Source organism: Rhinoraja longicauda, chromosome 8 (assembly GCF_053455715.1).
Source record: "Rhinoraja longicauda isolate Sanriku21f chromosome 8, sRhiLon1.1, whole genome shotgun sequence".
Taxonomy (NCBI): domain Eukaryota; kingdom Metazoa; phylum Chordata; class Chondrichthyes; order Rajiformes; family Arhynchobatidae; genus Rhinoraja; species Rhinoraja longicauda.
The window spans coordinates 67,827,701-67,852,329 of record NC_135960.1 but is presented as its reverse complement, the minus strand read 5'-3'; the positions used below and the strand labels follow the sequence as shown (position 1 = coordinate 67,852,329).

The 24,629-nt window shown below is 45.3% G+C and overlaps 1 protein-coding gene across 1 annotated transcript in view; it reads right to left on the bottom strand.

The window, feature by feature from the left end:
• Positions 1 to 8,220: 8,220 nt before the first annotated feature.
• Positions 8,221 to 24,629, bottom strand: part of LOC144596371 (collagen alpha-3(VI) chain-like) — a 168,660-nt gene continuing 152,251 nt past the window's right edge. Inside the window, exons 31-35 of the mRNA XM_078404627.1 lie at positions 23,853 to 23,927; positions 12,156 to 12,326; positions 11,965 to 12,012; positions 9,999 to 10,169; positions 8,221 to 8,261 (exon numbers count right to left, since the gene is read on the bottom strand). Coding sequence (XP_078260753.1) covers positions 8,221 to 8,261; positions 9,999 to 10,169; positions 11,965 to 12,012; positions 12,156 to 12,326; positions 23,853 to 23,927 — 506 coding nt within the window. The remainder of the gene's footprint in view (positions 8,262 to 9,998; positions 10,170 to 11,964; positions 12,013 to 12,155; positions 12,327 to 23,852; positions 23,928 to 24,629) is intronic.

Here is a 24,629-nt window from a genome sequence, read left to right as displayed (position 1 = left end):
GAATTCCACAGATTCACCACTCTCTGTGTGAAAAAAAAGTTGTCATCTCGGTCCTAAAAGACTTCCCCCTTATCCTTAAACTGTGACCCCTTTGTAATGTGCGGGGATCGTTGGTCGGCGCGGACTCGGTGGGCCGAAGGGCCTGTTTCCGTGCTGTATCTCTAAACGAAACTAAAGTAAATTCCCTATATTCACACCACTGGGCTTCGTCCCTTTCCCTACCTGTATCATTTGTGCCGACATGTGCTAAACCCTCCGGCTGTTCACCCTCTCCATTGTGAATGTTCTGCAGTGGTTCAGAGATGTCCGGGACCCTAACACTGTGGAGGCCATAGACCATGCTGGTGTCCTCTCTGCTGTCGCCCAATCTCCTGTGTGCCCCCCCTAACTATCGAGACCCATATCACTATCGCTCTGCCTGACTTCACCCGACCCTGCTGTGTTTCAGTGTCATGCCTGGTTCCACAGTCCTGGCTGCTGCTGCACTCCCCTGAGCAAACATTACCCTCAGCAAAATCCAAAAGGGTCTGTTTTGCATTGAAATGGCCACATGGGCAACATGTCGTTTAGGTTAGTTTGGAGATACAGTGCAGAAACTGCCACTTCGGCCCACCGGGTCCGTGCCAACCAGAAATCTCCGATTAACACTATCCTACACCCACTCATAACAATTTTTACATTTACCAAGCTAATTAACCTGCAAACATGCACGTCTTTAGAGCGTGGGAGGAAACCGAAGATCACGGAGGAAACCCACACAGGTCTTTAGTTTAGAGATACAGCGCGGAAACAGGCCCTTCGGCCCACCGGGTCCGCGCCGCCCAGCGATCCCCGCGCACTGACACTATCCTACACACACTAGGGACAGTTTTTACATTTACCCAGCCAAATAACCTGCAAACCTGTACGTGTTTGGAGTGTGGGAGGAAACCGAAGATCACGGAGAAAACCCACGTAGGTCACGGGGAGAACGTACAAACTCCGTACAGACGGCACCCGCAGTCACCTGGGTCTCTGGCGCTGTAAAGCAGTAGCTCTACTGCTGCGTTGTCTTATCTGAGTGATATGAGCGTTATCATTTGTAAGTAGCCATTGCGACTGTGAAACTGTGCTGATGTGAATCAAAACCAGTACAAATTTCACAAATTCGAGTTTTTCTTCGGATTATTAGCTGCAAGCAAAGCAAATTTTGCACTGCTGTCCATTGCCAGCTGTCTCGTTTCATGAGACAAAAGTAGAGTAATTGTAAAAATAATAACTGGGCTGGAAGAGGGAACATTAAGATCCAGCTGGCAAGGCAGGGCTGTGCTGGCTGCTACTCATGGCAAAGGGCAGTAAGTAGTTCCATGTGTACATCTGGAATGTGCTTCCTGAAATCTTCAGCACTAACATTACTTCCCAATAAGGGTTGGGGAAGAAACTCACCAACAAAGATAAGATGGCATTATTCCCTCTGGTAATTGTCTTGGGATTGTGCTGGTTTACGTTTATCACCACAATCTGTACTAATGAGGGATTTTTTTGTTGTTTTTGATTTATTTTTTAGAGATACAGCGCGGAAACAGGCCCTTCGGCCCACCGGGTCCGCGCCGCCCAGCGATCCCCGCACACTAACACTATCCAACACCCACTAGGGACAATTTTTACATTTGCCCAGCCAATTAACCTACATACCTGCACGTCTTTGGAGTGTGGGAGGAAACCGAAGATCTCGGAGAAAACCCACGCAGGTCACGGGGAGAACGTACAAACTCCGTACAGACGGCGCCCGTAGTCAGGATCGAACCCGAGTCTCCGGCGCTGCATTCGCTGTAAGGCAGCAACTCTACCGCTGCGCCACCGTGCCGCAGGGCTTCCCTTTTACAATTATGCTCCAGACCGTCACGCAAACCGAACTCCCTTCCATTGACTCCATTTACACCTCACTCTGCCTCGGCGAGGCCAGCAGCATAATCAAGGACCAGTCGCACCCTGGCCACTCCCTCTTCTCCCCTCTCCCATCAGGCAAAAGGTACAGAAGTGTGAAAACGCACACCTCCAGATTCAGGGACAGTTTCTTCCCAGCTGTTATCAGGCAACTGAATCATCCTACCACAACCAGAGAGCAGTGCTGAACTACTATCTACCTCTTTGGTGACCCTGGGATTATCCTTGATTGGACTTTGCTGGTTTTACCTTGCACTAAACGTTATTCCTTGATCATGTAAATGGATTGATTGTAATGTATTGTCTTTCTGCTGACTGGATAGCACTCAATAAAAGTTTTTTGCTGTACCTCCGTACACGTGACAATAAACTAAACTGAACATAAGGTCTTAAGTGATAGGAGCAGAATTAGACCATTTGGTCCATGAAGTCTACTGCACCATTCAATCATGGCTGATCTATCTCTCCCTCTTAACCCCATTCTCCTGCCTTCTCCCCATAACCCTGACACCTGTACTAATCAAGAATCTATCAATCTCTGCCTTACAAAATATCCATTGACGGCCTCCACAGCCTTCGGTGGCGATGAATTCCACAGATTCACCACCCTCTATCTAAAGAATTCCTCCTCATCTCCTTCCTAAAGGGATGTCCCTTTATTCTGAGGCTGTGACCTCTGGTCCTAGACTTTCCCTCTGGTGGAAACATCCTCTCCACATCCAACCTATCCAAGCCTTTCACTATTCGGTAAGTTTCAATGAGGTCCCCCCTCATCCTTTCTAAACACCAGCGAGTACAGGCCCAGTGCCGTCAAACACTAATCGTATGTCAAGCCACTCGCTCCCATGATAAGTCTTGTAAAATTATGCTGCTAAACTATAAAGACCAAAAAGCCCCAGTTTCTTGGTTGCTTTTGTTATTGTGGGTATTGGGTGGCTGAACCGGATTCAGCTGAAATGTGCCACACCTTGTACCTTCAACCCACCTCAGTGCTCACCTGAATAAACCTCACTTATTTTCAGCTGTGGATAAGAACGAGACATACCAAGGTTGATTGATAACACTCTGGAAGACTCACACTGTGCCATCTGACACCTGGGTTGATCGGTTCATTTACTCTCATATTTCCTCATAGCACCTCATATTTCGCCTGGGAAGCTTGCAGCCCAGAGGTATGAACATTGACTTCTCCAACTTTAGATAGTTCCTCTGTCCCTCTCTTCCCCTCCCCCTTCCCAGTTCTCCCTCTATCTTCCTGTCTCCACCTATATCCTTCCTTTGTCCCGCCCTCTCCCCTGACATCAGTCTGAAGAAGGGTCTCGACCCGAAACGTCACCCATTCCTTCTCTCCTGACATGCTGCCTGACCTGCTGAGTTGCTCCAGCATTTTGTGAAATAAACACCTTCGGTTCATTTACACTGGTTACTTAAGCCTCTACTCTGCTGGAGCTACTTTGGCATATTGGGTATTTTTATCCAGGTATGGTGTACATGAATTACCATTGTAATCATATGTTTGCCCAGTTTGTTCTGATCTGTGTAAATCAGGGTTACCAGGCATCACAATAAGATTGGAATAGGTTTCACACAAAGAGTGGTGGGTGCACGGAACAAGCTGCCAGGGGCGGTAATAAAGGCTGGGACTATCCCAACGTTTACGAGAACAGTTCGACAGGTACAGGTTTGGAGGGATATGAATCAAACGCGGGCAGGTGGGACAAGTGTAGCTGGGACATGTTGGACATGTGGGAAAGTTGGGCCGAAGGTTATATTTCCACGTGGTATCATTCTATGGCCCTAATACTATTGATATCATGGGTGTGTTTTCGAAAATCGTGCGTCTCAGATGAGTATAATAATAATAATAATAATACATTTTATTTATATAGCGCTTTTCATATACTCAAAGACGCTTTACAGAGATTTTGAGAACATAGGGAAATGAATAAATAGATAAATAAGTAAATAAGTAAACGAACAGAGAAAGGAGACAGAAGGTGAGGTGACTTTCAGTGGTTGAAGGCAGTACTGAACAGGTGAGACTTCAGCGATGTTTTGAATGTGGTGAGTGTGGAGGAGTCTCTAACGGTTTGGGGTAGTGAGTTCCATAGGGTGGGAGCAGCGATGGAGAAAGCCCTGTCCCCCCAGGATCTGAGTTTGGTCCGGATGTGGGGGGATAGGAGATTGGCAGCGGCAGAGCGGAGGGTGCAGGTGGGAGTGTGCCTGTGGAGGAGGTCGGTCAGGTAGGATGGGGCCAGGTTATGGAGGGCTTTGTAGGTTATGAGGAGGATTTTGTACTGGATTCTCTGGGGGATGGGGAGCCAGTGGAGTTTATAAAGGACGGGGGTGATATGGTCACGGATCGAGGTGTGTGTGAGTAGACGGGCAGCGGAGTTTTGAATGTATTGAAGTTTATTGATGATTTTTGAGGGTGCGCCATAGAGGAGGCTGTTGCAGTAGTCCAGACGGGAGGTGATGAAGGCGTGGATGAGGGTTTCTGCAGCTGTGGAGGAGAGGGATGGACGGAGACGGGCAATGTTTTTGAGGTGGAAGAAGGCTGTCTTTGTGATGTGTTTGATGTGTTTGTCGAAGGAGAGGGTTTGATCAAGGATGATTCCAAGATTCCGGATGTGAGGGGAGGTGGATACTGGGAGACCATCAATGTTGAGGATGAAGTTTTGGGTGGATTTGGTGAGCGTTTTTGGACCAATGATGATGATTTCAGATTTGTTGCAATTGAGTTTGAGGAAGTTTGATTGAAGCCAAGATTTTATTTCAGTGATGCAGTTTGTCAGTGTAGAGTGTGTGGTGGGGGAGATTGACTTGGTGGAGATGAGGAGCTGGATATAGTATATGGATGACCAGAGCTTGGGGTGACCATTGCACAGCACAAGAGGTCTGCAAACAGCTCACATAATCTGCACTTGATCTTGCTGATGTCGAGAAGGCCACATTAGGAACACTGAATGTCCCAATGCTAAACCACTCAATGAAACCTTCTGAAAATGTGACATAATACAGAATAATTGGGAGTAGTCTGAGGTTATCATGTTTGTTCGATGATACGTGTTTTACTGCTAGATGAAACGTCTTGTGCACCAGCTCCAAACCTTCACACAGCGCTCTATTTTCAGACGACTCTATATTTTAGCTCATCTACGTGTGTTATTTAGTTGTGTACCAAGGGGCGGTCACGGTGGCGCAGCGGTTGAGTTGCTGCCTTACAGCACTTGCAGCGCCGGAGACCCGGGTTCGATCCTGACCACGGGTGCCGTCTGTACGGAGTTTGTACATTCCCCCCGACTGCATGGGTTTTCTCCGAGATCTTCGGTTTCCTCCCACACTCCAAAGAGGTACAGGTATGTAGGTAAATTGTCCCCAGTGTGTGTAGGATAGTGTTAATATGTGGGGATCGCTGGGCGGCGCGGACCCGGTGGGCCGAAGGGCCTGTTTCCGCACTGTATCTCTAAACTAATCTAAATTAAAGGCTATGGTATAAAATGAGTTTTGGGCACTTGGTAGGATTGCTAATTTAAATTTTATGGGATTCATTTTTTTTCCATTAGTATTGTACATATTTACCCCCTTATTGAGTCATAGCGAGGAACATCTTCTCTCCACATGATGGTCTGTTATAGCTAGGGTTTACTATACATGATGGTGGGAGGTGAGCATGACAAAAGCTACCTCATAAACACTTAATGGTACGTCATCCTTTCCTGCCTGCGCCTCAGTTTAAGAAAATATCAGTTTTGCGATTCTCTCAAAAACAATGTTAAAATTTAATTCATAACCAACAACACCTCAAAATCTAGCCAATACCTGAATATCACCCTTACATTCCCAGTCTTAAAGATTTAACATTGAACATGCTCTATGATGCGAAGATGGACACAAACAGCTGGAGTAACTCATCATAAAGCATGTAATATAAGTAATATAAAATGTAATGTAATATAAAACTTCTTTACATCGGCGAAACCATACGCAGGCTTGGCGATCGTTTCGCTCAACACCTTCGCTCAGTCTGCCTTAACCAACCTGATCTCCTGGTGGCTCAGCACTTCAACTCCCCCTCCCACTCCCAGCCTGACCTTTCTGTCATGGGCCTCCTCCAGTGCCATAGTGAGGCCCACCGCAAATTGGAGGACCAGCACCTCATATTTTGCCTGGGCAGCTTGCAGCCCAGTGGTATGAACATTGACTTCTCCAACTTTAGATAGTTCCTTTGTCACTCTCTTCCCCTCCCCCTTCCCAGTTCTCCCACTGTCTTCCTGTCTCCACCTATATCCTTCCTTTGTCCCGCCCCCCCTGACATCGGTCTGAAGGAGGGTCTCGACCCGAAACGTCACCCATTCCTTCTCTCCTGAGATGTTGCCTGACCTGCTGAGTCACTCCAGCATTTTGTGAATAAATAAAGCATGTAATAGATGAGTGGAGACAATTGGGAGCAGCGTTATTTAGTCTTGTAGCTCATATGAGATTTCTGTTTAAGACAAAAATGTAAAGAAGCCCTTTTTCTGCTTTAACTAGCCTGGATCCAAGGACGTACACGCCACTGGAGATAAATGGGTCTACTGTGGATAGGGTGGGCAGTTTTAAATACTTGGGAGTCCACATCACAGAGGATCTGACATGGACAACACACATTGCCGCACTGGTGGGTAAGGCAAGGCAGCACCTTTACCTCCTCAGACAGCTGAGGAAATTCAGAGTGTCTCTGAGGATCCTTCATTGCTTCTACTCTGGGGCTGTAGAGAGCATCCTGTCCGGCAACATTACAGTCTGGTTTGGGAACAGCTCTGCCCAGGACAGGAAGGCCCTGCAGAGAGTAGTGCGTTCGGCAGAACGCACCATGGGAACTACACTCGTCCCCCTGCTGGACCTATACATCAGGAGGTGCAGATCCAGAGCAAGCAAGATTATGAGGGACCCCTGCCACCCCAGCAACGGACTGTTCCAGCTGCTACGGTCAGGCAAACGCCTCCGCTGTCACGCTGTGAAAACGGAGAGGATGAGACGGAGTTTCTTCCCACAGGCCATCAGGACTGTCAACTTTTATAACTCCAGAGACTAAATTTTGTCTACACTATAGTAACTTTATTAACTTTATTTATATGCTGTAACTGTAATTCTGTTTTTGCACAATCCGCAGGCATTGCCACTTTCATTTCACTGCACATCGTGTATGTGTATGTGACAAATAAACTTGACTTGACTTGACTTGGATGTGATTTATATTAACAATGGATCACAATGTAGACACCTAGCCTGGTTCCTGTCACTGTCACCACTTAGAGTTTAAAGAGTTTTATGTGGAAAAGAAGTGAAAAACGTTTTGATGCAAACATTTCAAATTTCAGACCAATTTTATTAGAAAGTCTCTCATACATTTCTTCATTAAAGTCATACAATATAACTGTCACCAAAATAAAACATTAAAAATGATCCATACATTAAAGCCTGGAATTGAAACTTGTTCGCCTTGAAGTGTAATCCTTGCTGAATTTCAAAAAAATAATTCTATAGCTGTCTTTGTGTGGTTTCAAATAGACCATTGAGGTACACATCTGCACATAATTTTAAAAAATTCCAAATTATTCAAGAGCTTTCCAAAGTACACAAAAATATATAGTTCCCTCAATGAAAGTGATAGAGAAACCTTTAAGAAAATAGTGACTCTTTGAAAATCTTTGACACAAAAAAAATCCCTTTTTGTAGAAAATACTGAAGACCATTTTTGCAAATTGTGTGGCCATAGGTTGAATCTGTGCAGATCTTGTAGGGATGTGTCAATTTTGCAAACAGGTCAATGATGAAATAAATCCACTTCATTCAAAAAAAAAGATCAAAGCATATACATACAATGGAAGCAATTTGTAATGTGTTTTCTCCTAAGTGATTTGTATAAGGTTTTGTTCTATGTATCTTTTTTAAATGACCAATATTGTTAATCACCGACATTTTCTGCTTACAAAAATGTGTGACCGGAGAGTTCGAAAAGTTCTTGTGGAGTGTGAAAAAAATTAAAACGACAGACAAGAGAAATAAGGTGAATACATGTCCATGTATGTAATAGCACACAGATTACATCCACACAAGTTTAACACGCAGCCTCGACTTTAGCACCATTGTACCATGCAGGTTTTAAAAACCAGACTGGACATTCGATTATTGAAAGCTATTACAAGTACAGTGCAAGATATCTGTGGACCGTTATCATATTGGGGTTGATGGCAGGCTGCAGGTTTTGCTCCAGTCAGGGGTATATGTACAGTGGAGCCGCCACTTCACTTACGTTCCTCTTGTGGTGATCATTTTGGTCTGAACCCGCCCTTCAAAGAAACACATAGGAAAGTTACGATGCTGTTCCAGCGAGCAACGCATAAATCGAGAATCAAGAAAATCCAGACATGCAACAACAACGACATGAAACGGGCATTAGATAAGATGTGCCGGTAACTAGGAAGCTAAGGAGACAATAAGCACTGATGTGTCGGCACGGTGGCGCAGCGGCAGAGTTGCTGCCTTACAGCGAATGCAGCGCCGGAGACTCAGGTTCGATCCTGACTACGGGCGCCGTCTGTATGGAGTTTGTACGTTCTCCCCGTGACCTGCGTGGGTTTTCTCCGAGATCTTCGGTTTCCTCCCACACTCCAAAGACGTACAGGTTTGTAGGTTAATTGGCTGGCCAAATGTAAAAATTGTCCCTAGTGGGTGTAGGATAGTGTTAATGTGCGGGGATCGCTGGGCGGCGCGGACCCGGTGGGCCGAAGGGCCTGTTTCCGCGCTGTATCTCTAAATCTAAACCGAAGATAGACACAAAAAGCTGGAGTAACTCAGCGGGTCAGGCAGCATCACTGGAGAGAAGGAATGGGTGACGTTTCGGGTCGAGAACCTTCTTCAGACTCATTTTTTTAAGAAGGTCTGAAGAAGGGTCCCGACCCGAAACGTCACCCATTCCTTCTCTCCAGAGATGGTGCCTGACCCGCTGAGTTACTCCAGCTTTTTGTGTCGACCTTCAATAAGTACTGATGCCAAGTTCCCTAAATGTTCTCAGGACATGCCCTTCAATCAAACTGATGCAGTTACTGGATTAACTGTTATTTAGCTTCTTGCATTGACACGCTATGAGGCTTTGTGCTCTTTGACACGTTTATTTTACACAGAGGGTGGTTAGTGCTTGGACCAACCGCGCTGTCGGGGGTAGTGGATGAAGCACATATGTTAGTGGCATTTAAAAGATGTTTAGATCGAGATGTGCATATGCAGGATGACGTGCTGGTAGATAAATGATGGCGGACTATCCAATCCATATTGGAGTAATCTGGAGATATGGTGTTAATGGTGGAGATTGGAGGAAATTGGCATCATGTTCGGCAGAGACATTGTGGGCCGAAAGGCCTGTTCTTGTGCTGAACTCGGTTCAATGCACTTCAATTCAATAACCCGGAAATTGGCAGGGAAATGAAACCTACAGCTGTCATTGAGAAAGGCGTTGGAGGCAATGGAAGGTCTACACGGTGGCAATGGAAAAAGATTTGTGTGACAAAATGGATGAACATTTAACCCAAATTAACCCATGCTGATTTTAGCAGCTTGAGAATTTATTTTTTTTAAATGGTTTTGGCGATAATGTAATTTTCAACATGACAATAGCACACCTAATCACATACTGGAGAAGAATTGTCAGTAAAAGCCTTTTCCACAGTGAGGTGACCCATTGACCAGAAACTCGTGGTTTTGTCTCCTTTACCAATGGAGACATCAAACATCACATCTTTACAGAAGAACACAGTAAGGCAAACTCACCTCTTTGAACAATGACCTCTATTATCCTTTCCTGTTTAGTTCACAGCCCCCACAATCCCACCAAAATAAGCCTCTTTTGTGGTTCTTGGGACTAACTGTCCCAGATGTTTCTCACACACTTGGCTGGACTTGAAACAATAAAAGACTCTCTGGGTAGAATTACTGAGGTTCTCTGGTCCAGGGGCGGAGCCACCGTGGAGAAGGCTATTTGCAGATGTCTCTTGCCAAGCGATGCCAAACTGCACCCGAGTGGTATTTACCTTGGGTACAAGTCTTGGAGCATTCATCCTGTGTGTTGAATCGGTTTTCATTCCCATTGCATCCACCATACCAGAACCGAGAACATGTTTTGGTCTTTACGTCATAGTACCATTTGAGGGAAAAGTTCCGGCATGTTCCTTCATTCCGTGGTAACTGGCATTTGTCCTGAGCTGTAAAATGTGTTGTCAAATGTGAAGCAACCACAGTAACATAGTATAGCACAGTAACATATCACAGATGCTCCTCGATTTATGATGGGCTTACGTTCCGATAAACTCATCGTAAATCGAAAATATCGTAAGTCGAAAATGCATTTAATACACCTAACCGACCGAACATCATAGCCACCTAACCTACCCAACATCATAGCCACCTAACCTACCCAACATCATAGCCACCTAACCTACCCAACATCATAGCCACCTAACCTACCCAACATCATAGCCACCTAACCTACCCAACATCATAGCCACCTAACCTACCCAACATCATAGCCACCTAACCTACCCAACATCATAGCCACCTAACCTACCCAACATCATAGCCACCTAACCTACCCAACATCATAGCCACCTAACCTACCCAACATCATAGCCACCTAACCTACCCAACATCATAGCCACCTAACCTACCCAACATCATAGCCACCTAACCTACCCAACATCATAGCCACCTAACCTACCCAACATCATAGCCACCTAACCTACCCAACATCAACGTGTTCAACCCCTTAATAATCTTATACGTTTCGATAAGATCTCCTCTCATCCTTCTAAATTCCAGTGTATACAAGCCTAGTCGCTCCAGTCTTTCAACATACGACAGTCCCGCCATTCCGGGAATTAACCTAGTAAACCTACGCTGCACGTACAATAATATATTACAATAGACAGAATGGGTTTGGTCTCAGCTTTGCTTTTAGTGTGTAGTCGGTAAGAGGATAGGATAGTGAAAACCACGATTCACGATGCCAATTGCATTCATGAACTACGATGCCAAACTGCGAATCTGACTACGAGTGCTTGTCTGTACAGAGTTTGTACGTTCTCCCCATGACCTGCGTGGGTTTTCTCTGGGGTCTCCGGTTTCCTCCTACACTCCAAAGACGTGGAGTTTTGTAGGTTAATTGGCTTGGTATAATTGTAAATTGTCCCTATTGTATGCAGGATAGTGCAAGTGTGCGGGGATCGCTAGTCGGGGCCAACTCAGTGGGCTGATGGGGCTGTTTCCACACTGCATCTCTAAACTAATCTAAACATTCTGTTCTCCCCTCTCACTTAGCCTCAGAGTTTGAAGCTAATGTTTATCTTGAAACGTTCACTTACACCATCTGTCAAATCAATTTACATATTTGTTATAACACAGTCCTGCAATCCATTGCATGGAGAAGCAAGGAGTAACTATGCAATTAAAGGACACATAACAAATTGCTATGCCTTCATAACCATCCATATACTAAAACCCTCGTTTGTTTGTTCCTGAACTACAGCCAAAACAGTACATGACAGCACGACATTTTTAGGCCCACCTTACTCACCGTCGTCCCTTTGGTGCTAATGGAAGAAGTTTCATTTAAATCTGGCCTCAACTACCCTCTGTGGCAGAGAATTCCACAGATTCACCACTCTCTGTGTGAAAAAAACCTTTCTCATCTCGGTCCTAAAAGACTTCCCCCTTATCCTTAAACTGTGACCCATTGTTCTGGACTTCCCCAACATCAGGAACAATCTTCCTGCATCTAGCCTGGCCAACCCCTTAAGAATTTTGTAAGTTTCTATAAGATCCCCCCCTCAATCTTCTAAATTCCAGCGAGTACAAGCCGAGTCTATCCAGTCTTTCTTCATATGAAAGTCCTGCCATCCCAGGAATCAATCTGGTGAACCTTCTCTGTACTCCCTCTACAAATTGAAAAGATAGTTCCGTTTAGATTCCTTTGAATTTGACTTAAGATTTATGCATATTTACCTGACAAAAGTCCTTCAGGTTCAGGCACCGATATGCTTGCTTCTGGCACTGTAGGGAGAAATGATAGAGGGGCTGGGATTTTTTTAAAACGTTTTAACTCCAGTTAATTTTTGTACTCTAATGACTGCAAGGATATTTTAAAAAAAACAGCAGTCAGAGCAACATTATCCCTCCTTGGCTCTGTTACTTACTTGATTTCATGCATTCTGCATTGCACTCAGCTTCTGTATGAAACCTATTACCATTACCATCACAGCCGCCATACCAAAATTGAGTGCAGATGTTGTTTTTGCTGTCAAAGAACCATTTTGCACTATAATCTGAACACTGTGATCCAGCATCAAAATCCAGCATGCATCGATCTGTTAAATATACAAAACAAGTGAGTCGTTAACATAAACTACTCCTTGGACTCTATTCCTCGGAGCACAGGAGCATGAGGGGTGATCTCCTTGAGGTATGCAAAAAATCATGAGAGGAATAGATCGGGTAGACGCCCAGAGTCTCTTGCCCAGAGTAGGGGAATCGAGAACCAGAGGACATAGGTTTGAGGTGAGGGGGGGAAGATTTAATAGGAACCTGAGGGGTAACTGTTTTTACACAAAGGGTGGTGTGTGTAAGGAACAGGCAGCAGGAGAAGGCAGTTGAGGGAGGTAATATTGGCAATGTTGAAGAAACATTTAGACAGGTACACAGATAGGATAGTTTTAGATGGATATGGACCAAATGCAGGCAGGTGGGACCAGTGTTGATGGGACATATTGGTCATTGCGGGCACATTGGGCCGATAGACCTGTTTCCATGCTGCGTGACTCTGACTCTAAAATACCTCATCTCCAGGCTAGCATAATCAGGCCCTGCAGAGAGTAGTGCATTCGGCAGAACTCGCCATGGGAACTACACTCGCCCCCCTGCAGGACCTATACATCAGGAGATGTAAATCGAGAGCCAGCAAGATTATGAGGGACCCCTGCCACCCCAGCAACGGACTGTTCCAGCTGCTACGGTCAGGCAAACGCCTCAGCTGTCACGCTGTGAAAACGGAGAGGATGAGACGGAGTTTCTTCCCACAGGCCATCAGGACTGTTAACTTTTATAACTCCAGGGACTAAATTTGGTCTTCTCTGTATTAACTTTAATTTATATGCTGTAACTGTAATTCTTTTTTTTGCACAATCCGCAGGCATTGCTACTTTCATTTCACTGCACATCGTGTATGTGTACGTGACAAATAAACTTGACTTGACTTGACTTGACTTGGTTACACGCAGCAATTCGTAGCTGTGTGGACCAGTGTGGATCATTCCCAACATATGGAGACCTGTTACAGACAGGAAATTAAAGATGGAATAGGTTTGCACACACTATGTTTCATGTGGAAGCTCCTTCCAAGTTGGCCTTGACATATGTTGGATGTTGTGGCAGGACACAAAACCGATTCAAATGGAAATTTTGTATACACAGTTCATAAAATGTTGTCACGGGAATACTAAATAGAGTATAGGGCAGAGAACAGTGCAGGACTGGATAAGGGGCTTCAGTCCACAATTTGCCGAATAAGATTCCAAGGTGAACTAATCTCCTCTGCCTTCTCATGCTCTCCAATACCAAGCTCATCTAAAAGGAACTACACTCGCCCCCCTGCAGGACCTATACATCAGGAGGTGCAGATCAATACCACTTTCATGTTCGCCTCTAGCACCACCACTAGTCGCCCGTACCAGGCACTCATGGCCCTCTGTATAAATAAAACATGCCATGCACATCTTCTATAAACTTTGCCCCTCTCATCTTAAACTTATGCCCCCCTAACCTTTGACTATTTCTACCTTTGGGGGGGAAAAAAAAAGATCAGACCGATCTTTAGATATACCCTATCTATGCCTCTCATAATTTTATATACTTCCATCTGGTCTGTACAAGGCAACCCTTGTGAGGCTGAGGATGGAGTGTTGTGTTCAGTTTTTGCCCCCCCTGTTCTTGGAAGAATGTCACTAAGACTTGAGTTACTAGGCTAAGACTCTAACCCTTGGAGCGTAGAAGGATGATAGGTGACCCATATGGAAGTGCACAAGATCATGAGGGGGAGATGCACAGAATCTTTTACCCAGGTATCACGGAATGCTGGAGTAACTCAGCAGGTCAGGCAGCATCTAGGAGAGAAGGAATGGGTGATGTTTCGGATCGTCAGACTGAAGAAGGGTCTCGACCCAAAACGTCACCCATTCCTTCTCTCCAGAGATGCTGCCTGACCCGCTGAGTTACCCGAGCATTTTGTGATACCTTCGATTTGTACCGGCATCTGCAGTTATTTTCCTATGAATCTTTTACCCAGTGTAGGCGAATCAAGAACTAGAGGTGACGGGGGGGGAAAGATTTAATTGGAATCTGAGGGGCAACTTTTTCACACAGAGGGTGGTGGATATATGGAATGAGCTGCCGGAGGAGATAGCTGAGGCAGAAACTATAACAATATTTAAAAGGCATTTTAAATATGCAAGTTGGGTCAGGTGGCCTGGTTCCATGCTCTATGACTCCATGACTATGTTCAATCTCCAGCTTCTCAAAGAAAGCAATCTAAGTTTGACTAACTTCTACAGCTAATGCCTCCAATCCAGGGAGGATTCCAGTAAAGCTGCACCCTTTCCAAAGCCTACATATCATTCCTGTAATGGTGTGATTAGTACAGCACACAATACTCCATGAACACTTGCACCTCCTCCAACCTCATCTATTGTATCCGCTGTTCCAGACGTCAACTTCTCTACATCGGCGAAACCAAGCGCAGGCTCGGCGATCGTTTCGCTCAACACCTTCGCTCAGTCCGTCTCAACCAACCTGATCTCCCGGTGGCTCAGCACTTCAACTCCCCCTCCCAGTCTGACCTTTCTGTCCTGGGCCTCCTCCATTGTCAGAGTGAGGCCCAGTGCAAATTGGAGTAACAGCACCTCATATTTTGCTTGGGCAGTTTACACCCCAGCGGTATGAACATCGACTTCTCCCACTTCAGGTAGTCCCTGCCTCCCCTCTCTACCCCCTCCCCCTTCCCAGTTCTCCCACTAGTCTTCCGGTCTCCGACTACATCCTATCTTTGTCCCGCCCCCTCCCCTGACATCAGTCTGAAGAAGGGTCTCGGCCCGAAACGTCACCCATTCCTTTTCTCCTGAGATGCTGCCTGACCTGCTGAGTTACTCCAGCATTTTGTGTCTACCAACCGATTAAGCCAAGCATATCAATCGCCTTCTTTCTTACTCTACCTATTTGTGTTGCCACTTTCAGAGAGCTTTGACCTGGAGCCCAAGATCCCTCTGTACTTCAATGCTGTTAAGAGTCTTGCCATCAACTGCGTATTTCCCCCTTACGTTCAACCTTCCAAAGAGTAACTTACCCCACACTTGCTTGGAGTAAACTCCATCTGCTAGTTCACTGCCCATTGAACTATATCCTAATGTGTAATTTTGCAGCCTTCCCCACTGTTGGAAACTTCAGAGTTCTTACCAACCAACCCATCCACATTGACATCCAAGTCAATTATATGCATCACAAACAACAAAGGTCCCACCACAGTTCCCTGCAGAATTCCACTGGTCTTAGACCTGTAGCCAGTATAAGCACCTTTCACCACAACCCTCAGTCTACTATGAGTAAGCCAGTTCCGAGCCCAAATGAACACGTCACAAATGAACTGTGAATCCCAGGCATCTTAATCTTCTGCGTAGGAAGGAACTGCAGATGCTGGTTTACACCGAAGATGGACACAAAATGCTGGAGTAACTCAGCAGGACAGGCAGCATCTCTGGAGAGAAGGAACGGGTGACGTTTCGGGTCAAGACTGAAGAAGGGTCTCGACCCAAATTGCCACTCATTCCTTCTATCCAGAGATGTTGCCTGGCCCTGAAGAGTTACTCCAGCATTTTGTGTCTATATTAATCTTCTGTATCAGCCTACTATGGGGGATTTCATCAGATGCCTTACTATAATCCATGTCGACACATCCTCCACCTTACCCTCATTTATTCACAAAAAGCTGGAGTAACTCAGCAGGTCAGGCAGCATCTCGGGAGAGAAGGAATGGGTGACGTTTTGGGTCGAGACCCTTCTTCAGACTTTACCCTACCCTCATTTGATCACCTTGGTCATATCCTCAAAAACATGATCAAATTAGTAGGACATGATAACCACGTATAAAACCTATCTATAATTAGCCCATTCTCTTCCAATAGGTAGTTACTCCTATCCCGAAGAATCCTCTCCAATAGGTTACCCACCACTGACGTCAGGCTTACTGGCCTATACTTTCTTGGGTTATCTCTACCTCCCTTCTGAAACAAAGGAACCACATTGGCTTCCCTCCAGTCCTCCAGGACATCACCCATGGCTCGAGAAGATGTATAGATCTCTGTTGCGGCCCCTGCAATCTCCTCTCTTGTCTCTCTTAATAACTTGGTTAGATCCCATCAACACCTTGGGATTTATCGATTTATCATTCTTAATGCTCTTCAAGAGTCCCAACCCTACCTCCGTTTTGATCACAGACTGCCCTTGCATTTAAGTATTCACAACACTTATCTCACTGCCCTCCATTTCCTTTTTCAATACAGATGCAAAGTATTTGTTTTGTGCCTGGCGTACAAAACAAAATACTCCCTGAAAGCAAGTACAAATCATCCCCTTTATTTCACGAACAGTGAAAGGCTTGGATAGAGTGGATGTGGAGAGGATGTTTCCACTAGTGGGAGAGTCTGGGACCAGAGGTCACAGCCTCAGAATGAAAGCACCATCCTTTAGGAAGGAGATGAGGAGAAATTTCTTCAGTCAGAGGGTGGTGAATCTGTGGAACTCCTTGCCACAGACGGCTGTGGAGGCCAAGTCAGTGGATATTTTTATGGCAGAGGTAGATGGATTCTTGATTAGTACGGGTGTCATGGGTTCTGAGGAGAAGGCAGGAGAATGGGGTTGGGAGGGAGAGATAGATCAGCCATGATTGAATGTTGGAGTAGACTTGATGGGCCGAATGGCCTAATTCTGCTCCTATCACGTATGACCTTATGACCTTTAACTGTGAGCATAGCTACCTTCTCCTTGGTTCTCCTCTCATTTTTAATCTATGTATGAAAAGCCTTGGAATTTAAAAAAATCTGATTCACCAAATACGTTTTTTGCCATTTTTTTGTCCCTTCTAATCACAGGGAGTGTGATTAGAAGCTTCTCCAACTTTAGATAGTTCCTCTGTCCCTCTCTTCCCCTCCCCCTTCCCAGTTCTCCCACTGTCTTCCTGTCTCCACCTATATCCTTCCTTTGTCCCGCACCCCTGACATCAGTCTGAAGAAGGGTCTCGACCCGAAACGTCGCCCATTCCTTCTCTCCCGAGATGCTGCCTGACCCGCTGAGTTACTCCAGCATTTTGTGAAATAAACTCCTTTCTAAGGAGTATTTTGCGTACAAATGTACTCAGGAACTTTTAAAAAATAAACTAGAAAATTTGAATTGAGTATTTTCCTACTTGCTTTATATTCTTCAAAGGCCCTGATTGACTTCATCTTCCTAAAGCTTGTATGTACTTCCTTTTTTTCTCTTTTTGACTAAATATACAACCTCTTTCATCATGTGTAGTAAGGAACTGCAGATGCTGGTTTGAACCAAAGATACACACGATAAGCTGGAGTAGCTCAGCGAGACAGGCAGCATCTGTGCACCTCTTTCTAGATTTTTTTTTAGATTTAGAGATACAGCGCGGAAACAGGCCTTTCTGCCCACTGAGTCCGCGCCGCCTGGCGATCCCTGCACATTAACACTATCCTACACACACTAGGGATAATTTTTACATTTGCCCAGTCAATTAACCTACAAACCTGTACGTCTTTGGAGTGTGGGAGGAAACCGAAGATCTCGGAGAAAACCCACGCAGGTCACGGGGTGAACGTACAAACTCCGTACAGACGGCGCCCCTAGTCAGGATCGAACCTGAGTCTCCGGCGCTGCATTCGCTGTAAGGCAGCAACTCTACCGCTGCGCCACCGTGCCGCTCTTTCATCACACAAGGTTTCCTTGCCTTGCCATCTCATCTCTCCTTCTTGCTGGAACACAGTGGTCTTGATCTCTGAACAGCTAGCTTTTAAATGATTCCTATATGTCAGATACAGACTACCAATAGCAAATGTTCCCAATCTGCTCTCCTTAGATCCTGCCTAGTAATAACGTTTTCATCGGCCTTACTCCAATTTAGTATCTTACATAGATACGTAGACAATAGCACCGCCATTCAATGTGATTATGGCTGATCGTCCACAACCCGTTCCTGCCTTCTCCCCATAGCCTGAGCCCAAGGTCCAGACGTATCCTTATACGAAAGAATCTTAAAGAAACATATACATTTAATAAGAGATTGGACATGCTAGATGCAAGAAACATGGGTTGAGAGAGTGTCGGGGGAGTCCAGAACCAGGGGCCACAGTTTTAAAAATAAGGGGTAGGCCATTTAGAACTGAGATGAGGAAAAACTTTTTCACACAAAGAGTTGTGAATTTGTGGAATTCTCTGCCAGAGAAGGCAGTGGAGGCCGATTCACTGGATGCATTCGAAGGAGAGTTAGATAGAGCTCTAGGGGCTAGCGGAATCAAGGGATATGGGGAGAAAGGAGGAACAGGGTACTGATTGTGGAATGATCAGCCATGATCACATTGAATGGCGGTGCTGGCTCGAAGGGCCAAATGGCCTACTCCTGCACCTATGTGTAGGAAAAAAAACTGCACATACTGGTTTAAATTGAAGGTAGACACAAAATGCTGGAGTAATTCAGCGGGACAGGCAGCATCTCGGGAGAGAAGGAATGGGTGACGTTTCGGGTCGAGACCCTTCTTCAGACTGCGATTGAAGAAGAAGAGTCTCGACCCGAAACGTCACCCATTCCTTCTCTCCAGAGATGCTGCCTGTCCCGCTGAGTTACTCCAGCATTTTGTGTCTATTCCTGCACCTATTGTCGATGTATCTGTGTAAAACTTATGGAGTTGTGATCACTAAATCTAAAATGGTCTTCCACTGAAACGCCAGTCACCTGGCCAGGCTTGGTTCCCAAAACTAAGTTCAAAAATGGTCCCTCCTAGAGTTGGACTATTCACACAGTGTTTTGTCGGGAAGCCCTCTTGAATACTTTTCGCAAATTCTGCCATCTATGCCTTTTGCACATCATGTGGAATATCACTGGCTGCCTATGCCCTACTCCTGCTGGTGCTCGCAGGTATTGCACCCGCCAAGCTTCACAGAGAGATCGTCACTCATAGGCTGATGTGCAAGGCCCCATCGGACCTTTGCCAAACATCCTTTGCACCACCTCGCCCAGGATCACAGCAACTTGGACCTCAACACCTGTCATCTCGTCACCCTTTCTCCCGTCATGCAGCGACCCTCTGTGGCTCCGGTTTCAACATACTAGGAGCATGGAGAACCAGCTGGGAACAGACATCGCCACCTCCTCGATTCACTGTCGCACCGAACACCACAGCCCCACCCGGCTCAGACACGCCCCGCAAAGAGTGGGTCGCCCTGAACCGGCTCCGCACAGGGGTCGGCCGGTTCAACGCCAACATGCATCGTTGGGGGTTGCGTCCATCAGCAGACTGCGTGTGTGGAGCAGACCAGCAAACAGCGCAGCACGGCAATTACGACCGCACTATCCTCCGTCCCCCTGGTGGAGGGGTAGGCCTCACGGCCCTCGACAACAGCACATTGCACTGGCTACAGCGCCTGGAGGGCGGTACATAACCTCTGCTGCCTCAAACGCAAGAAGTAGAAGCACTTCGTAAGTCCCAGTCAATATTGGGGAAGTTAAAGCCATCCACGACCACAGCCCTGGAGATTTTGCATCTTTCCATAATCTGTCTACATACCTGTTCCTTATCTCCTCCTGGCTAGTCAAGCAATAGCACCTTTCTTATTTTTGAGTTCTACCTATTCTACCTATTTGTTCTTTGTGAATGCCATTGTGGCATTCCCCCCAATTAATCGAGCAACTCCTCCACCCCCTTTACCTCCCTTTCTATTAAGTCTTATATATTTTTTACATTATTTACAGAGTGCTATGTTTACATATTCTGATGTGCTGCTACAAGTAAGAACCTCATCGTTCTATCTGGGACACATGACAATAAAACACTCTTGCATTGGAACCCTGGACATCGTATGGGAGGCGCATTCCCAATCTCGTTGTACCCCTGGGTACAATGACAATAAAGATATATTGTATTGTATTAGGCCGCATGTTCTGTCCCTCCTGAGCCACTGTAAAGGCCCCAACATCATAGTCCAATCCAATTGATATTATCTCTACTTCCCTTTCTAAAGAAAGGAACAACATTGGCTGCTCTCCAAGAATGTTGTAAAACTGCCTTCCTCCATTTTTTGGGGGGATTTTGCAACAAGAAATACATCTTGCACCACTAAATGCCACACGAATCACACAAGCCAACCCTCCCTCCCCCCTAGCAGTTTACCCGAGCAAGAAATTAAACCCTGCTCTGTGAAAAGTAGAATTATTTTCAAGCCTGACTATCGCTGTAAATGTAACCGTTTCAGAAATGCTGTTGATTTAGATTTTAGGAAATTTGAATTGAGTATTTTCCTACTTGCTTTATATTCTTCAAAGGCCCTGATTGACTTCATCTTCCTAAACCTTGTATGTACTTCCTTTTTTTTCTTTTTGACTAAATATACAACCTCTTTCATCATGTGTAGTAAGGAACAGCAGATGCTGGTTTGAACCAAAGATACACACGATAAGCTGGAGTAGCTCAGCGAGACAGGCAGCATCTGTGCACCTCTTTCTAGATTTTTTTTTAGATTTAGAGATACAGCGTGGAAACAGGCCCTTCGGCCCACCGAGTCCGCGCCGCCCAGCGATCCCCGCACATTAACACTATCCTACACACAATTTTTACATTTGCCCAGTCAATTAACCTACAAACCTGTACGTCTTTGGAGTGTGGGAGGAAACCGAAGATCTCAGAGAAAACCCACGCAGGTCACGGGGAGAACGTACAAACTCCGTACAGACGGCGCCCGTAGTCAGGATCGAACCCGAGTCTCCGGCGCTGCATTCTCTGTAAGGCAGCAACTCTACCGCTGCGCCACCGTGCCGCCTTAAACAAAGTTTATCCTTAAACAAAGATTTGTTTAAGGGTAAACACCAAGTCAGTTATCAGGCAACTGAACCATCCTACCACAACCGTAGAGTAGTGCTGAACTACTGCAAAGGTGACTAGAGAGACATGAAGGAGGAGCTGGCTAAAGTTGACTGGAAAGGGACCCCAGCAGAAATCACAGTGGAACAGCAATGGCAGGAATTTGTGGGAACAATTCGGGAGACGCAGGATCTTTTCATTCCAAAGGGGAATAAATAGTCTAACGGGAAAAGAAGGTGATTGTGGCTGACAAGGAAAATCGAAGACAGCATAAAACTAAAAGAGAAGGCCTATAACATTGCAAAGATTAGTGGGAAGCTGAAGGATTAGGAAGGTCTTTAAAAAACATCTGAAGGTAACTAAAAAGGCAATACAGGATGAAAAGATGAAATATGAAAGTAAGCTAGCTAATAATATGAAAGAAGATAGCAAAGGTTTCTTCAGAGATGTAAAGAGTAAGAAAGTGGACCGCTGGAAAATGATGCTGGAAAATCTTGTAGCTAAATCCCCTGTCAATTATGGTTAGCCATCAATGTACCAAATACAGTACTCTTCCTTCTACAGGTGTCCTATGCATTCTCTCTAAAATACCTATTTCCAAAGCATTGTGCAGATTTATCACAAGTAGAATAAACAGCTTTGCACCTCATTCACAATTATTCTAATTTACACCCCAGCCCCACTCTCATCCAATAATGAATGATATGCCATTAATGCAGACAGCCTGTGATAGAGGACATTTACTACATATCTCTCTTAAATTACACTGAACTTTTATGATACTGTTTGTCATAAGTTCATAAGGAATAGGAGTAGAATTAGGCCATTCGGCCCATCAAGTCTACTCTGCCATTCAATCGTGGCTGATCTATCTCTCCCTCCTAACCCCATTCTCCTGCCTTCTCCCCATAACCGCTGACACCCTGTTCAAATCAGTCTGAAGAAGGGTCTCGACCTGAAACATCACCCATTCCTTCTCTCCTGAGATGCTGCCTGACCTGCTGAGTTACTCCAGCATTTTGTGAAATAAATACTGTTCAAATCAAAACATCTATCCATCTCTGCCTTACAAAATATCCACTGACTTGGCCTCCACAGCCTACTGTGGCAAAGAATTCCACAGATTCACCACCCTCTGACTAAATACATTTCTCCGAATCTCCTTCTTAAAAGAATATCCTTTCATTCTGAGGCTGTGACCTCTGGTCCTAGACTCTCCCACTAGTGGAAACATTCTCTCCACATCCACTCTATCCAAGCCTTTCACTATTCTGTATGTTTCAATGAGGTCCCCCCTCATTCTTCTAAACTCCAGCGAGTACAGGCCCAGTGCTGTCAAACGCTCATCATAGGTTAACCCACTCATTCCTGGGATCATTCTTGTAAACCTCCTCTGGACCCTCTCCAGAGCCAGCACATCCTTCCTCAGATATGATGCCCAAAATTGCTCACAATATTCCAAATGCCACCTTACCAGTGCTTTATACAGCCTCAGCATTACATTCCTGTTTTTGTATGCAAGCCCTCTTGAAATAAATGCTATCATTGAGTTTGCTTTCTTCACTACCAATTTGACTTGCAGATTATTTTTTGGGGAATCTTGCACCAGCACTCCTAAGTAACTTTGCACCTCCAATTTCTGGATTCTCACCCCATTTAGAAAATAGTCTAAGCCTTTATACACTATATTGCATCTGCCACTTCTCTGCCCACTCTCCCAACCTGTCCAAGTCCTTCTGCAGAGTCCCTGCTTTCCCTACACTACCTGCCCCTCCACCTATTTTCTTATCGTCTGCAAACTTTGCCACAAACCTTCAATCCCCTCGTCCAAATCATTAATACACGACATGAAAAGTAGCGGCCCCAGCACCGACCCTTGTGGAACTCTGCTAGTCACTGGCAGACAACAGAAAAAAGCCCCCTTCATTGCCCCTATTTGTCTTCTGCCATCCAGCTAACCTGCTATCTATGCTCGAATCTGCCCTTTGATACCGTGGGCTATTATCTTCCTAAGCAGCCTAACATGTGGCACTTTATCAAAGGCTTTCTAAAAACCTAGTTAAATAACATCTACTGTCTCTTCTTTGTTTGCCCTGTTATTTAATTCTTCAGGGAATCCCAGCAAATTTGTCAGGCAAGACCTCCCCTTCACAAAGTCTTGCTGACTTTGGCCTATTTTATCGTGAACTTCCAGGTACTCCATAGCCTCTATAATTATAATGGACTCCCAGGGTCCTTTATAAAGGACTCTAAAATCTTACCAACCACCAAAGTCAGACTAGCCAGCCTATAGTTCCCACTATTCTGCTTTGCTCCATTCTTGTGCAGCGATTTTGTAATGTTGGCAATTTTTCAATCATCTGGGACCACTCCTGACTCTAGTGATTCCTGATATATCACTACCAATGCCTCCACAATCTCTAAAGCCACCTCTTTCAGAACCCTAGGGTGCAGTCCATCCGGCCCAGGTGACCTATCCACCTTTAGCCCTTTCAGCTTCCCAAGCACCTTCTCCTCAGTAATAGCCACTCCACTAACTCCCACCCCCTGACTCTCTTGAATTTCAGGCACGTTGCTGTCAATGTATTGCTGCCCATTACAATGTATATTTTCTTACTTTAACTTAAAACAAAATGTATTAGCCACAGTCACCTCTGTTTTCTTTCCATTGAAACACTGCAAAATATTTAAGCATCATTCATGAACAGTTACCTATTTCGGGATTCTCAATTGGTTCCATAATGACTTGGGTCGTTGTGATTCCCGCAATGGCTTTCAATGATTTTTCTAAAGTTAGAAGAAAAAAAACATACAGGTTTTGCACCAAAAACAACATCTCCCAATCAAAAGTAAGTCCTGCATTTATTAGGGGAATATAATCTTAACTCCATCAGTCCCTTTCTCCCGATTTATTCATTATTCTGCATTGATGGCAAGGTGGTGCGAACCTTTGCTAAGCTCAAAATATCTGGCATTGCTGCATGCACGTTCTTGCCGCTCGGAGTATTGGTTGGGAAGAAATTGCTCTTTTTCGTGCCAGGTCACAGGTTTTGTCCAAATCTAACCCGCGGTGAGCAGCAGAACTATTGAGGGCGTGCAGCGTAGGTTTACTAGGTTAATTCCCGGAATGGCGGGACTTTCATATGTTGAAAGACTGGAGCGACTGGGCTTGTATACGCTGGAATTTAGAAGGATGAGAGGAGATCTTATCGAAACATATAAGATTATTAAGGGGTTGGACACGTTAGAGGCAGGAAACATGTTCCCAATGTTGGGGGAGTCCAGAACAAGGGGCCACAGTTTAAGAATAAGGGGTAGGCCATTTAGAAATGAGATGAGGAAAAACTTTTTCAGTCAGAGAGTTGTGAATCTGTGGAATTCTCTGCCTCAGAAGGCAGTGGAGGCCAATTCTCTGAATGCATTCAAGAGAGAGCTGGATAGAGCTCTTAAGGATAGTGGAGTCAGGGGGTATGGGGAGAAGGCAGGGAT